Here is a 14,168-nt window from a genome sequence, read left to right as displayed (position 1 = left end):
ATAATCCATTATGCATCACCAGTCAGAAAGAGAAGCTTCAAACGTGCAGTTTTGATGCTTTTCCTTACTTGAACTTGAAGTTTTTGTGGTCATTTATGTTTAATTATTAAAATTTATAACTGTCTTTAAAAACACTTATTTAAACAGGGTGTAGTGGGAAGTACAAAGTACAAAGTAATGATCAGTTATTTGTCTGTCATTGTTCATATCCTGAGTTATTGCACTTGAATTAAAAATGTATATATCTCATTATTACATGAGGTCAAAAGAAGGCAAAAAAAAGCAAGTATAATTATATAATTGTCACTTTGTAGCTAAATAAATGACATAAGCAGTGGGTTTTACCTGGTGTTTCCTGCAGGGCAAACAACAAGCAACATTACACAAGCTTGAGTTTTAAAAAACACAAAGGCTGATCACCAAAATTCCCCTCACATTTTCATCCACCGCCCCACTAAAATTGAAAAGTCAGACCTCACTAGAGACAATCAAAAGTGATGTAACCATGGAAACAGCCAGCAGAGAATCGCCAGTAGGCGGGGTGGGAGGTCGGGTGTGGGTGTGTAGAAGGGCGTGAGATTCAAAGGAAATGCCCCATAAGAGAGATATTAGCCAGATAGCGAGAGGGGGATCAAAAGCCAGAAAGGGAGGCGCAGAAAAGAGTGGGAAAAAAAATCAATGGAGTGGATGACGACAGAGAGAGATGGTGAAAGATACAGACTGGCAAGCTGACGGACAGAAATGAAAGACTTAGAATATGTCCGCTCTTTATACGCATTAGCATTTTTGGATCAATATTATGAAAGATCCGGTTGTTGTCTGCAAACCACCAAAAATGTACAACAAGGTCAACATTTCTCCGATCAACACATTTGCAATATGAGGTCATGTTTTTAATTGGGTGTGTTCCATTATTTCAAACACAGTAATGTCTACACAACCCATGCATCGACACGCAGCAGCCCTGCAGCACTTAAAAATGTCTTTTTAGAGACAATAACTCATGAAATGTCACACTGCCACCATTTGCAATCTGCCTGCAAACAGCGCGTGCAAATTTCCACATTATGAAACTGGTCCCAGATCTGCCTATTTGATACAACTAAGCCTATATACATATGTTTCAGTGACTTCAGTCAAATACTGCCATGTTGTTGAAAAAGCTGGCATCTCACACACAAAGTGTTTTTGGCACAAGTTCTGTGATGCACTGGGTTCAGTTTAAAGGGGCACATTTTAATCCAGACCCTCATCCTTTCCTTAACCTAACCATACAGTTTCAGTGCCTAAACCTATCCAGTAAGCAAAGGTGAAAGTGACTTATAAAGCTCAAAGCCTGTACTGTGTAATCAGCTGGATCTAGATGGAGGGAGCCCAGTCTCATAGAAGTGATTGTAAAGTTTGTTCCCCTTTGCATGCAGAAGATCCAGCAAAGTCCACATTAGCAGGTTGGAAAGAAATGTTTTCCTTTGTTGATGGTCTGAGACCTGGCAGACTGGACTTTGGCTAGTATGATATTTTAGAATTTTATTTTTATTTACTGACTTGTTAGAATTAGGTAACAAAACTACCCATATAGGAAAAGGCCACAGTTTGGGTTAAAATACACGCGTCCACAACAAAATATACTGTAAATCTCCAATTTGCACGTAGGATAAGTGGAAGAAAATTGATGGACGGCTATTTTACATGATTTACTCCAGTAGTAGTATATAATAAAGTGGTTTATAAAACATGTATAATAAATTCAAGGTTATGTTTTGCTACTATAAGAATCTGATACCAGCACATATGATGAATGACTGGACAATCCCCAAAAAAAACAAACATAAGTTTTATTTATTGTTTATATAAGGACAAAGTATTAGACCCTAAGTCAGGAATCACCAGGCAACACAGAAAAAAGAAATAGACTAAAGCTAAGTGAGGGAGGAGAGACAGATACCGGGCAGGAGCAAGAGAGACAAAAGCGACCAAGAGAGGAAAAGGAAGCATGGCGAGAGAGGAGGGGAGACCGGAGGCAGTCAAGCAAACCATGAGCAAGCAAAAAGGGAAGAGGTCATCTCAGGTCACTGGGCACAGCGAGAACAGAGAAGGAGGAGTGAGATGAAGAAGGAGAAAATAAGGGGAGGAGGAGAAGACCGGGAAAAAGAGAAGTAAAAGGGTGGGTTGGGGGGAGGGCCCATGAGGCCCCCTGGTTGTAGAGTCACAGTCTCCAATGATCACTTTTGTGACTATGCAACTGGGCTTATATTACTAGCTGCAACATCACAAAAATGACACTGGCAACCGCAAGTTAGCTGGTAAAACGGGGGAAGGACAGAGAGGAGTTGTAAGCAAGGCTTCGGGTCAGTCAGGCCGGTGTGATTAGTGAACAACATGCCTGCACAAGCGCAAATGATGGAGAGGTACTTCAGCCGGTATCCTCAAATCGCCGAGGTGAAAAAAGGCAACACCAAAAAATAAAGAAAAGGGCAGGTTGCTATTACGAAAGCACCATATCTGCTGTAATAAAAGTGAAAAATATCTCCCTCTGTGCCTTCTTCATTGTGTTCTGACCCAGCTGCCCTGTGAGTAAAGGCAATATTTCCTAACTGATGGTGTATGGTGACGCCCACCAGACCCTTTTATAATAGCAGTGACCACAAACTCTTACTCTTGATATCCCACCTAATTGATGTGCGCCAGCAGAATGGAGACACCAGGCCTATATATAAACCTGACTTGGGGTCTATCACTTGAGAAAATCCACAGTGAATCAGAGAAAAGGGGCCAGGGCGGCTAACACCTAATAGGCAATACAGTATATCAGTTTAAAAGAGGTCGAAGGGGAAAAGGAGGAGAGCAGTTATAAAGGCGCCAGAGATAAAGGATCACTTTGGAAGAGTATCCTCAGTGCATTTTGAATTACACTGTTATCGAGTGGAAAGCGCCCAGGATGTTTAGAGGATATATAGATATTTTTCTGCCTGCACCTCAGGATCACAAGTCAAAACTCCTGGAGAAGTGCGACGTTTGAAGCCATTATGCTGTAAGGAAATCACGAAAGCCTTTCAAAGCCTCTGTGGCTCAAGAAGGAGGAGGAGGGTGGAAAACAAACAACTTCAGGAGCTTCTATTAGACTCTTTCACTTTATCTTTGTTTTAAATAAAATGCCAGAGAAGAACCATCACGCATATGACCTACTGGATTTTAATATATGGCACAGCCTGACCAGTTTCTGAACTGTAATAAAACTGCATATACAAAATTCAAGCCTTGGAAGCTAAAGCGATTTAGGTGCATTGGAAGATTTTCCTGCAAGGTTGGATTTCTGACTTTTTTGCTCTTCTGATGCCCTACTCGTGAATTCTGAGAACCTTCAGATAAGTTGCATGGGCTAACAAATACACCAAAACTTAAGGACAACGGAAGAGGCTGTTGAACCAAAGGCCGTGTGGCTCCTGAAAGTTAGCCTATTCATCACAGGATGAAAGAAAAGGATCAGTGAGAGTTCCAGTTAGTCAAGCACTGCGACATATCAAGCAGAACAAACAAAAAAGAAATGCAAAGCACTGCAAAAACATTTATTTATGTAATATTTCTCCCATCCGTACCTTCTTGTTATATTTACATGTGGAGAAGACTGACAGCATGCACACAAAAGCAAATGTTCCGCTACCATTGCTCTGTAGTTTGGTTTTTCTTATGTACACTTACAAAATGAAAACGTAGGCTGCCTTTGTTCTACCGGAGCAAAAGTCGAGGGAAGCGATTTTTCCTGAATGATATCATGCAAGGTGTTTCTCAGCTCTGCTGTGGAAATGAATGCTGTTATCAAAGTGGGTTTGCTCCAAAGGCGCCTTTGAAGAGAACTTCCAAAAAGTTTCTTTGATGGCTTCTGAAACCTCAGTGCTTTCTCTATCAACATTAAAAGCTGGCTTAAGTACTTTATGCATTTCAAATGAAAATCAGTTTCAAGTAACTCTTTAAGCAAATTGCAAAGAAGACTTTTATACTATACTATAGAAAAATAGGTTTAAAAAACATACAATGTGCAGGCCATGGTTAAAGAGTAGGAGTCAACTCAAAGGTAGGTAGTATCGCTGTGAGGGATAACAATGCTGCTTTTCACAGCTCCTTGTCTCATGGCTGTTTAGTTTTTCTCCATTTTGTCAAGAGATAACAGTGAAAAGGACCCCGGCACAGGGTCAATGGTCATTTATGATGCATAAGAGGAAACCTTCACCCTTAAAGCAGGACAGATGGTCTTGCTGTAAACACCACGGCACCTCGTAAGAAAGAAAACTGGATGGAGAGAGTTATTGGTCCATGTTTTTGACTCCCTTTGTGTTTTGCCCCAAGATGTTTTCAGTTTTTCTTTTACTGTTAGGTCTGTGCACTGAAAACTAAAAAAGGCCAAATGACTTTATACACATGTTTCTGATGCCTGAGGACTGGAAACAAACCCAGCAGCTTTAGATGACCCAGGAACGAGAGTGAGCTGTTTTGTTTTAAGCTTTCTGAAACTTTCTGAAGAAGCTCCCTACCTGCGGAAGTCAAGTAGTGTTCGGCTAGTCTCCGGCACGTTCTGGTTGAGCCAGGTCAGGAAATGGAACTGAGTGACGGTCCGCGTTTCGTTGGTCTGCATGTTCTTCAAGTAGAAGCTACGAACCAGGAAGTCATCGCACCAGATGTGTTCAGAGACCAGGTTCACCTGGAAGGATGCAGGAGACAGACATGTATTTCCCCATGCATGAAATTTATGGTAGTCGAGAAATGTTCTGATCGGCTTATGTACTTACTAATTCCAGAAGAGTAAATTACTTCTAAATTGAATTATGATGACAAAAACACAGACGTCACGTAATAACTGACTGATTACAAGTGGAAGACAACTTAATATCCCATGTTTTATTAAGACGATAATCCTTTGTGATAAATAATCTTTGATTTTTTATTTGGTCACAGTCAAGTTCATACGATAATTAGCCCTAAAAGTCACATAATATTTATAGTGGGGGGTGGGGCTGAGTTCCCTGAGTAGGAGATGGATCTAACACATGCTATACTGAGTCAGATGCTAATGGAATAAAACTGCTGTAGCCTAACGCCTAGCTGTGTAGCATCCTAAATAATCATGTTCAGCATACACTGGCATTGGTGCAGCCCTGAAACAGGCCAATTTTGCACCTTTCAATGTCTAATTGAAGACTTTCTTCTGATTGGCTGCCCTTCATAAACAGCAGATTTGAACAACATGTGAGAGGATTTTCGCCCTCATTCACAACAAAAATCAAGACAAGTTTCAGACATTTGTATTCAACATATATATGTGACAGAAAATAATAACAGATCTTCTTTGAGTTTGTTTTACCTCGTAGATGTGGTACAGGTTGGATCCTTCATCTGGCCAGTAATGGTAGCACTGCTTCACCCCGCTCTCAACAAGAGGTGTCAACATAACGATGACCACACAGCCATTCTCCCAAACCATCTGCAAACAAAATACACAGGCAGGTAAATGATTGTAGCTCTTTAAAAAGGCCTTATTCCTTTGAAATGAAGTAGATTTTTTCTTGATAGAGACAAGAATGAATGAATTTTTAGTTTTTAATTGTTCCGAATTCATGTATGTTATTCTTTTTTTGCAGCACTTAAGATAAACTTTCTCAAAAGTCTAAATATTCTGCGTTACTTAATGTTCTTTGAAAACTTCTAAGTTTAATCAAAAGTAAAGCGTTAAGAGTAACACTGCCAACAGTAACACTGACATGTGTCCTCACTCACCCACTCTCTTGGATATCGGTCCATCATTAGTTCAAATTTTGTTCTAGCTATCATTTTGGAAAGGGAGGTGTTTGTTTCACGGGAGCGAGGGGAAAAAAAAAGAAAAATCTTGGTTTGAAACATGCTTGCTGTTTCCAACTTTTGTGAGCAACTACAAGGAAGTAAAGCTTTGTGACAAGTAATTGCTGTAGCAGTTCAGGCTGTTCTCTCCCCCAGCTGGGTCGTTCCACATCTGAGACCTGCCTGTGGTCGTATTTTTCCTTCTGGCAGTCATATTCTCACAGCCGGAGGGTGGGCTTGCTCAGGAGATCCATTCAACGCTGTTCAGAGGTAACAGTCAGCCGTTAATAGAAGCCATAAAACAATACCGCTCCCACATCATCGGGTTAGATTATAAAGATGGCCGCACCTGCCGCTCGGTCATGAGCGCTGCCACACCTTGCCGAAGATTTAGCAGATGTTAATTGCGGTGGGTTTTGAATTACTGCGCCTCTCTGCACTATTCCTCTCAGTCCTCCCTGCTTCAGTGATTAGTCTCATGGATCTAAAAATGTGACGGTGCACTTTTTGAGAAATTGTGTTAATTTGCTTCAGCTGACAGGGTGCGAACTCCGCTGCTGCTGCTGTCTGGAGGAAAAGCTCCCTCCTTTAAAACTCAAGGTTTGTTAAAAAGCTACATTTATTTAAACCCATATTTTTCCACAAAAAAAGTGAAGGGTGTGCCCTGCTCTTTTAGAACGTTTTGTGTACATAAACTTTCTGAAGATGTTGGACTTTTTTCCAGTGTAATAACCTTGGCCGGCTCTTGATTAAGCAATCTGATAAGACACAGTAATGCTAGTTAAATCAACTGGGCCTCAACACAACATGAAGGCTGAATAAAGCCTGAGTACAGAAGCCTGTAAAGCACGGAGAGGCTACTTAATGAACCTGAGATGAATCCATGATGAGCAGCAGGAATCGTCTGAGGCTTTTAGATAAAGTCTTTAAATGATCTTTTTAGCTACAGGCTAAGGCCTGCGGACTGATATGGAGATACTTAGACACCCATATTGGTTTTGTGGCTTCTCGTTCACATCTATTTAGAAAGTCTATTGCTTTTTTAAGGACTGGGACTCCTATGTGAACTACATTATGTGCACTTCTTTCAGGTCAAGGGCATCCATCCTAAAACCACTCTCGCAGATATAGAAGTTGACTGTCCTTTCTTTTTATATTGGCCTTCTGTACCACTCAAAACTGTAGATATTTCTAGACAAAAACAAGATTTGGACTACAGAAATGGAACAGAAGGACGTTGCAGAAATGTTGGTGTAAAGTGTGAATAAAGAGGAACAGGACCAATATACCAACCAACACTTTTCCTTCCCTGAAAGAGAATTATTTAGAGCTGGACGGGGATTAGTGGAAAGGAAGAAGGAAGGAGGCGAGTAGTGGTGTAATAGGGCTCTCATTCCCCCAGACAAGACCTCAACATCGCCACCGCTGTCACCACGGAAACCCAGCTTGAGTTGAATGGAAATTCAGCTTGTTAGGCGGAAGTCACACGCCTAACTTCTCACCTCTCCTGCCTCGTTTCAAGCATTTTGTTTGCTTGCTTACTTTGCTGGACTGTTAAACTAAAGTTATTTTAGTTCCACTTTTGTGTAATCATAAATGTGCCACTGTGCACACGCATCTTACCGCACTTCCCACTCGTCTTGACTGCTGACATGAAGCCAAATTTGACATTTTTATTTTATTCAGTCTCTATTTATAAAGAGTGGGTTGGCTAAGCACGCATGCTTTTTAACAGCAGTGGAATGACAGGAACCAAAACAGTTTCGCCGTGGTAATGGGCAGTTTAACAAATGACAGTGTACCTACAAAATTTTTTGTGTTAATCACAACTTTTTAAAGCCTTTTCCAAAAAATAATTGGCGAGCCTATTCGAGAGCACAGTATGCAACAAAACTAAGGTTTATTAAGAAAATAGAAAAGTGGTAATATGGGATTTATTTCCAAATTAACCAAGAAAATAATATTTGGATTCTGTGTTCTTGGTTTTTCTGGATACTTTTCACATCTCAACAAAAAATGAATATCACACAGCTCATTTCAAATGAACTGATTTTTATATTTCACTTTCCTGGATTAGTTGGAACTTCTGTAGTGTAGTGACTCTATGCAAGCCTGAGATTTCTTTTTCTTTGTGCCCCTCCTTGGTCTGCCCAAGTGAGAATCCAGCGGGGATATAACTTGTTTGACAAGGGGACCTTTCCTTCCAACCTCCCTGCTGCTCCACTCAACATACACCTAACACCAAGACTGGCCAGAATAACTTATTGATCTCCTGGTCTCAGATTCAAACCCAATCCAACATTTGGGACAGTGGGAAAAGAGTTTGCTACCCCCTGCATTAACAATGTGTCCCACTGAAGGCCAGTGTGTGTGTGTGTGTGTGTGTGTGTGTGTGTGTGTGTGTGTGTGTGTGTGTAAAAACAGTGGTGGTGAGGCTGGTGAGTGTTATGGTGAAGGAAAGATTAATAATGACATCCACAGAAATGGCTGGTCTCCTGTGTGACTTGCTGCACTAATAAAAATCGGCTAACTCTTGTTTAAGAGAGGAGATTGTATTGATTTTTGTTTCATGAGTGTGTGTGAATGCATTTGTATTTGTGTGTGTGTGTGTGTGTGTGTTTACCTGCCAGAAATCAGCCACAGTGGAGGGCAGGGGACCTTGAGTGGCAATGTAGGCTGGGTTCCTGGGATCGTGATCCATCTGTGGGGAGAGGAAAAAGGACAAGAGGGTGTAAATTGATCAAGGATGGCTCATTTTGAATGGTACAATTCATGTTTGTCCTGACTCAAATGTTTAGATTTAAAGCCCATGATTATTTTGGATCATTTCTGGAAAACAAATGTTGCACAGTTCTCAGGAAGTTAACAGCACAGCAAGGTCAACTCAGATCTGAGAAGAAAGGATAAATTAGAGTCCAATCATTGGCTCTGACCTTGGTCATCTTATCCTGTAAGTCTACAGAATAACAGACATTTGCAAAGTTTATTCCGATCAGAGAGAATGACGGCTGTTCCAGTTGTTACATTAAGTGTATTTTTTCACTTAAGTGTGATAGTTTTGCATAGATTTAATAATCAAATCTTTGTGCATTCCTGGCTGTTTTTGGTCATTCCTGCTATACCATACTGATATTGTCCAACTTTCCTCATCCTAGTTTCTGTCATCATCATCCTGATCTAAGCAACAACTTCTGGGTCTAGAAAAATAAAGCCAATGGAGAAGTCCCAAAAACTGCAGATAGAGCAACTTGAGATTGGTTTAAAAAGATAACAGGCAGACTGTTAAAATGTACAGCTTTGCAGCAGAATAAACATTGCTGCACCACGCTTGTAGTTGTAGTCCCTTTACGGTCATGGCCTTATGTTTTTATTTATCACTTGCTCTTCAGTTAACTGTTGTAAGTTTGTGCTCCAGTTTTGGTGTAATTAATTCATTCTAGTATTTTATGTCTATGTTATCAACTGGCAGATACACTATATGGCCAAAAGTACTGGGTCACATACACATTACACCTACAGGAGTTGCTTGGCCATAGAAATCAATGCCATGAAGTTCCCAGGATATAGTTTTTGTGCTGATGTTAATGCCTAAGGAGGTCGGGAACTCTAATTTAGCTGATAATTTAGCACTTCTGTGCTAAATAGGGTCAATCCAAATATGGTCAGTTCTCGAGCCAAACAACCAAGAATGTGATGGCTACAATGCTTATGTTGAGTCTTTAAAAGTAAATGACATAAATGAACCTCAGCAAACTCAGCAGTGGAGTTGCTTATTTAATTGTTCATTGTGATTCTTGGTTTATGTAATGTTTATATTAACTTCATGTAGTACTTAGTGTATTTAGTTTAGTTTAGATTCTTCAAAACCAGGACAAACAGATTCAAACAGCTTTCATCCAACAGCAAACACACTCATCAAAGCAATAACATGAGTGTGTTTGTTCAATTAGGGATGGGTGCAATAGATCCAGATAACAGGACATTATGTCTGTGTCTATTGTGTGTGCACGCATGTGTTTATGTTTGTGTTTTTCTAATGAGTGTGCACCTTTAATTTCATTTGTTACAATGACAATAAAGCTAGTCTATTCTCAGTTCCTCCCTTAGCGTTCTTTCCTCCTGTGTTAAAGTTTTTTGTATTAAGCTTCACTTCCTGTTTTATTTTGGTGAGCCCATGTTCCTTGTGCATTGTCTTGAATTTTGCTTCCTTTACTCGTCTGTTATGATTCTTTTCAGCCATGTCTCATTTTCTCCAGTTGTCTCCACTCCTCTAATCAACCTTTTGTATATGTGTAGTTGCTCTCTTTCCTTTTGCCTTTGTCGGGGTGGCAGCTCACTTTCCTCTCATGTCTCCCAGCGAGCCCTAGCCTTACGTCTCACAAATGTAGTTGAAAGTTTTCAGTTTCTTTCGTAATGTATTTTCCATGCTTAATAAATGGCTTGCTTTTAGTTCATCACAATCCACCTCTGCGTCTCCGGGTTTAGGCACTACACACATCTGACATGAACAAATAAGGAAAAGCAATTCTACAAAATTGATCTTTGTCCATACATGGAAAAAAAACACTATGCTCCAATGGGCCTCCAGGAATGTTCTACAGTGTGTCTTTTTCTTGGTGTAAAAAATAAATTGATATTGGACGCAATATAATATAATATAAAATGGCTAAATACCTCGTTCACAGACACTTTTAAGAACTAATGAGGGGACATGAATCATCACACGCCATGCACAAGGAAAAATCCTCAGTGCTTTCGAAATGAGCAAATCTAAGTGCGTTAGTAAAATGTTCCCCCTGTTTAAAGTACTGAAATTCATTGCTAGAAGCTTCTTAGAGAAGGAGCTTAGCGTTTGCAGAGTAGCTCAGACTTCTTCCTTAACTTAATGAAAATTCCAGAAGGGTGGCGGAGGCGTCGAGAGCAAAAGACAGGAGATGAACGTGAGCTGAATTCGCGAGCAAGTGAGTGACAACCCTGCCAATTACCATGCAAATTGTATAGTAAATGTAATAATTGGCTGACCAATTTAGCTGGAAGCAATTACAGAGGGAAGACAGATAATTTATGGGGTTTTTCCGCACACCAAATTGTCTTTAATGGCCCTCTGTTCCTTTTATGAATGCCAAACAATAATGCACTTCTAATGAACTTAAAATAATTTTACCTAGAGAGAGAAAAGGCGACACGGTGGCAGCGAGTTTTGCTCATTAAAACGGCGAGAACTGCATCACGGACAAAAAATAGCTGGAGGCAGAAGTGCACTTTTCAAGGCCAAGAAAATATGTGGACAGTCATTTACATATATTTCTTTTAGTTTTTTTCTCGAGGTTATTATTTAACATCAGTGCTGGACTTGTAGCAAAATGACAGAAAACATTTAATTTGATTGTCCATGTACCTGAATATTTATGTCATGTCTGCGAGAGACATTTCTACCCAGTAAGCAGAACTAAGCGTTACACAATATGAGTGTCTTAGAAGCATCAGAAGCTAAAATCTATTGCCTTCCAGTCACATAAGAGGTTTTCAGAATTTCACTCAGATCCGCGACTGCAATGAAGCACTAATATTCCCCTTGCCTATACAGAGCCTGGTTTAGAAAAAACACAGAAGAAACTGGAAGATTCAGAGTGGTAAGATCTGGGAAATTATAAGAAAAGGGTCGGGTAAGGCAGAAAAGAGATTGTAAAGTTTGAAACCTTGTGATGGATGAAGATGAAAACGGTAGGGGAAGATACAGCAGGCTGGGAGAAAATGCAGAGTCACTATAAAGATGAAAAGATGAGCAGAGAAGGAAAGACGCACCAGGAGGGCTCTATACTCTTGACATCTGTCGTTTTATTTCTTTCTCCACCCTCCCTTTCTTTGCGGAGACACAATGCTTCCTGACATCGCAAAGTGTATCCAGAATTAAACCCCACCATTAGTGACATTGCGAAAGGACAACCGTCTTTCTGTCTTTCACACACACTCCTGTTAATGAGGGAAAAAAAGTATAGGATGTGACGTGTGTAATTATCCTTGTTATTGGGTTTTTGTCTTTTCTGTGGAAGGAAGGAGTCTGACTAGTCTGATGATGTTACTACAATCTGACACCTCTGTGTGTGTGTTGGTGTGTGTCTGTGTGTTGGGGTTAAAATGCTGGCTGCCAGCTATGTGAATTAGTTGTAATTGTGAGTCTATTTTAGGAAACGATAATCATAACGCTTCTATCACTGAGACAAAACTCATCATGCGCAGATCCTTTTTAAAACTTCTGTCATGACTTGTGTTCATAACAAGTCAAAATCTTTGATCCTGCTCCTTTTTTTTAACCACTTTTTCTCTTTACTTTACATTTTGAAGAATACCAACAAGCAAGCTGTCTTGTCAGTGAGTTTGGCTGGTAGTTGAGTATACTGCAGTCCAGTCCCATAACGCCTGACTTAGACTTCTGTTGAAGGGTTCAGAGGGGTCTGCGGCTACGTTGTAGGTCACGGTGTAGACTTCCCGCTGAACCATAAATTGAAAATATTTTATTTATCACAGGTGAAGCTAATCTACATTGGTGGTAAAGTGTGACCACACTTTAAGATAACAAGCAAACTTGCATTGGGAACTTGTGTTTCCTGTTGTAGTTTGTCATATAGTGTTAGATCCTTGGTTTTTCCTGGGTTATTTCTTTTAACTGAGGTCATTTGGACACGCAAAAGCTCTTTTCAGTGAAATTGGCAGCACTGTTTGCTGGGTAACGTTTCAGGACGGACAGCCTGTGCTACACCCTGATGCATTAACACACTGTGATGTCGAACGAGAGTGGAAACAAAATGCAATATTTGCTTTAATTTTCTTCAGTGCAACTCTTTTAAAACCTTAATCAAAAACTTCAACCGGACTGCCAATAAACACTGTGAGGCTGATTTAAAGTCAGTGTTATCTGCACACGACATGCACCAAAATAAGCGTGTGTGTGTGTGTCTGAGTAATACGTGAGTGATTGATTATGTCTTAGAAAGTGTGTGCGTTTGATTGAGTCTGCAAGGAAACTATTGAGTCTGTTTTAGACTAACGGTGTTTGTGTGTTAAAGGAGGAACTGAGTGATTGATCATGTTTCTGAGTAACTTTGTGCAACTGAGTGACTGATTATGTGTGTGCGTTGGACTTTAGGCCACACAAAGCATTTGTAAAACTCTGATTAACAAATACAGGATAACCAATAAAAACGTTCCTAAGAAGTTTGTGATCCTCCTGCTTTTCTTTTAAAACATACGATGGCAATGATATAGTTCAAACTTGTAAAAAGACAGAATTAAATGTTCAGCTTTTGTTGCTTAATTAGTGAATTGCCATGTTAGCGTAACTTGTAGTTGTTCCAGACTCAAAGAGCTAAAAAAAAAAAGTGAGTTTAGCGACCTTATATGTCTAAACTGCATCATGTAAAATGGTAATCCTTGATCCTCCACATTAAAGTTAAGGAAGAAAAGTCACAAGGCATTGAAACCAGGCTGACCAACGGCTGCATTATGCAATAAACTTGCTCATAGCAGAGCCAATTCAAACCCCATTACTACTCACCTAATTTAATCATGTAAATTCATGTAAATGATGTCGAATCAGAACACATGGATCAACCTTACATTCGACAGTTGGTAGAAAACAGCTACTCTAACATACAGATAATTGCTTTGGTGTGAATGTGCAGCATTTTATTTTTTCGGGACAACACCATACAATTGTGTCACGGTGCTTCAGTTACTCTCGATGGAAAGACAAGCACCTTGCATGGACACCATTGGAATGGATGTTTTTTAATGTTGCAGTGTGTGTGTGTGTAGGTACATTACATGTGCAGCTGTTCATGCATGCTTGTTAGTTTTTTAGGTTGTGTGTTCTTTTTGGTTTCAGCATGGTGCACTGCGTGTTTTTAGCGAGTATGTGGGTACGTGTGTTGCTTCGTTTGTGTGCCTGCAACATTAGACAAGGTTGCTCTTTTGTTCCTGTATAGTTTTGATTCCTTCTCTCACATGCTCTCGCCTGCGCACACACAATCGCACACACACGGAGCCACGTTCTGGTGTAACGCCCAGATTTGAAATGCATAGCGTTTCTGTTGCTTTTAATGGAATACCACTGTATCTGCCTCAAGGGAAACGTAAACCTACAACTCAACACTGGTTTCCAAATTGATACACTCACTTACTGAATTCATATGGCTCTTTCTTACCCCTTTCCTTCCTACAGGCTGTTTAAATCTGTACCGTGCCAAAAAGAAAAAGACCCCAGTAAGGCAGACACACTGTAATAGTAAACACAAAGTAGTGTCAAATTAGCATAACCCAAGGTCACAAACAATAGTTTC

The 14,168-nt window shown here is 40.1% G+C and overlaps 1 protein-coding gene across 1 annotated transcript in view; it reads right to left on the bottom strand.

Moving 5' to 3' along the window:
- Positions 1-14,168, bottom strand: part of LOC309694492 (receptor-type tyrosine-protein phosphatase N2-like) — a 223,000-nt gene that overhangs the window by 20,993 nt on the left and 187,839 nt on the right. Inside the window, exons 17-19 of the mRNA XM_082514620.1 lie at positions 8,453-8,530; positions 5,357-5,476; positions 4,530-4,696 (exon numbers count right to left, since the gene is read on the bottom strand). Coding sequence (XP_082370746.1) covers positions 4,530-4,696; positions 5,357-5,476; positions 8,453-8,530 — 365 coding nt within the window. The remainder of the gene's footprint in view (positions 1-4,529; positions 4,697-5,356; positions 5,477-8,452; positions 8,531-14,168) is intronic.

The sequence above is a fragment of the Aulonocara stuartgranti genome, assembly GCF_965226115.1.
Source record: "Aulonocara stuartgranti genome assembly, chromosome: 18".
NCBI lineage: Eukaryota > Metazoa > Chordata > Actinopteri > Cichliformes > Cichlidae > Aulonocara > Aulonocara stuartgranti.
Note: the sequence above shows the minus strand (reverse complement) of the source record. Positions and strands in the feature narration are given on the sequence as shown.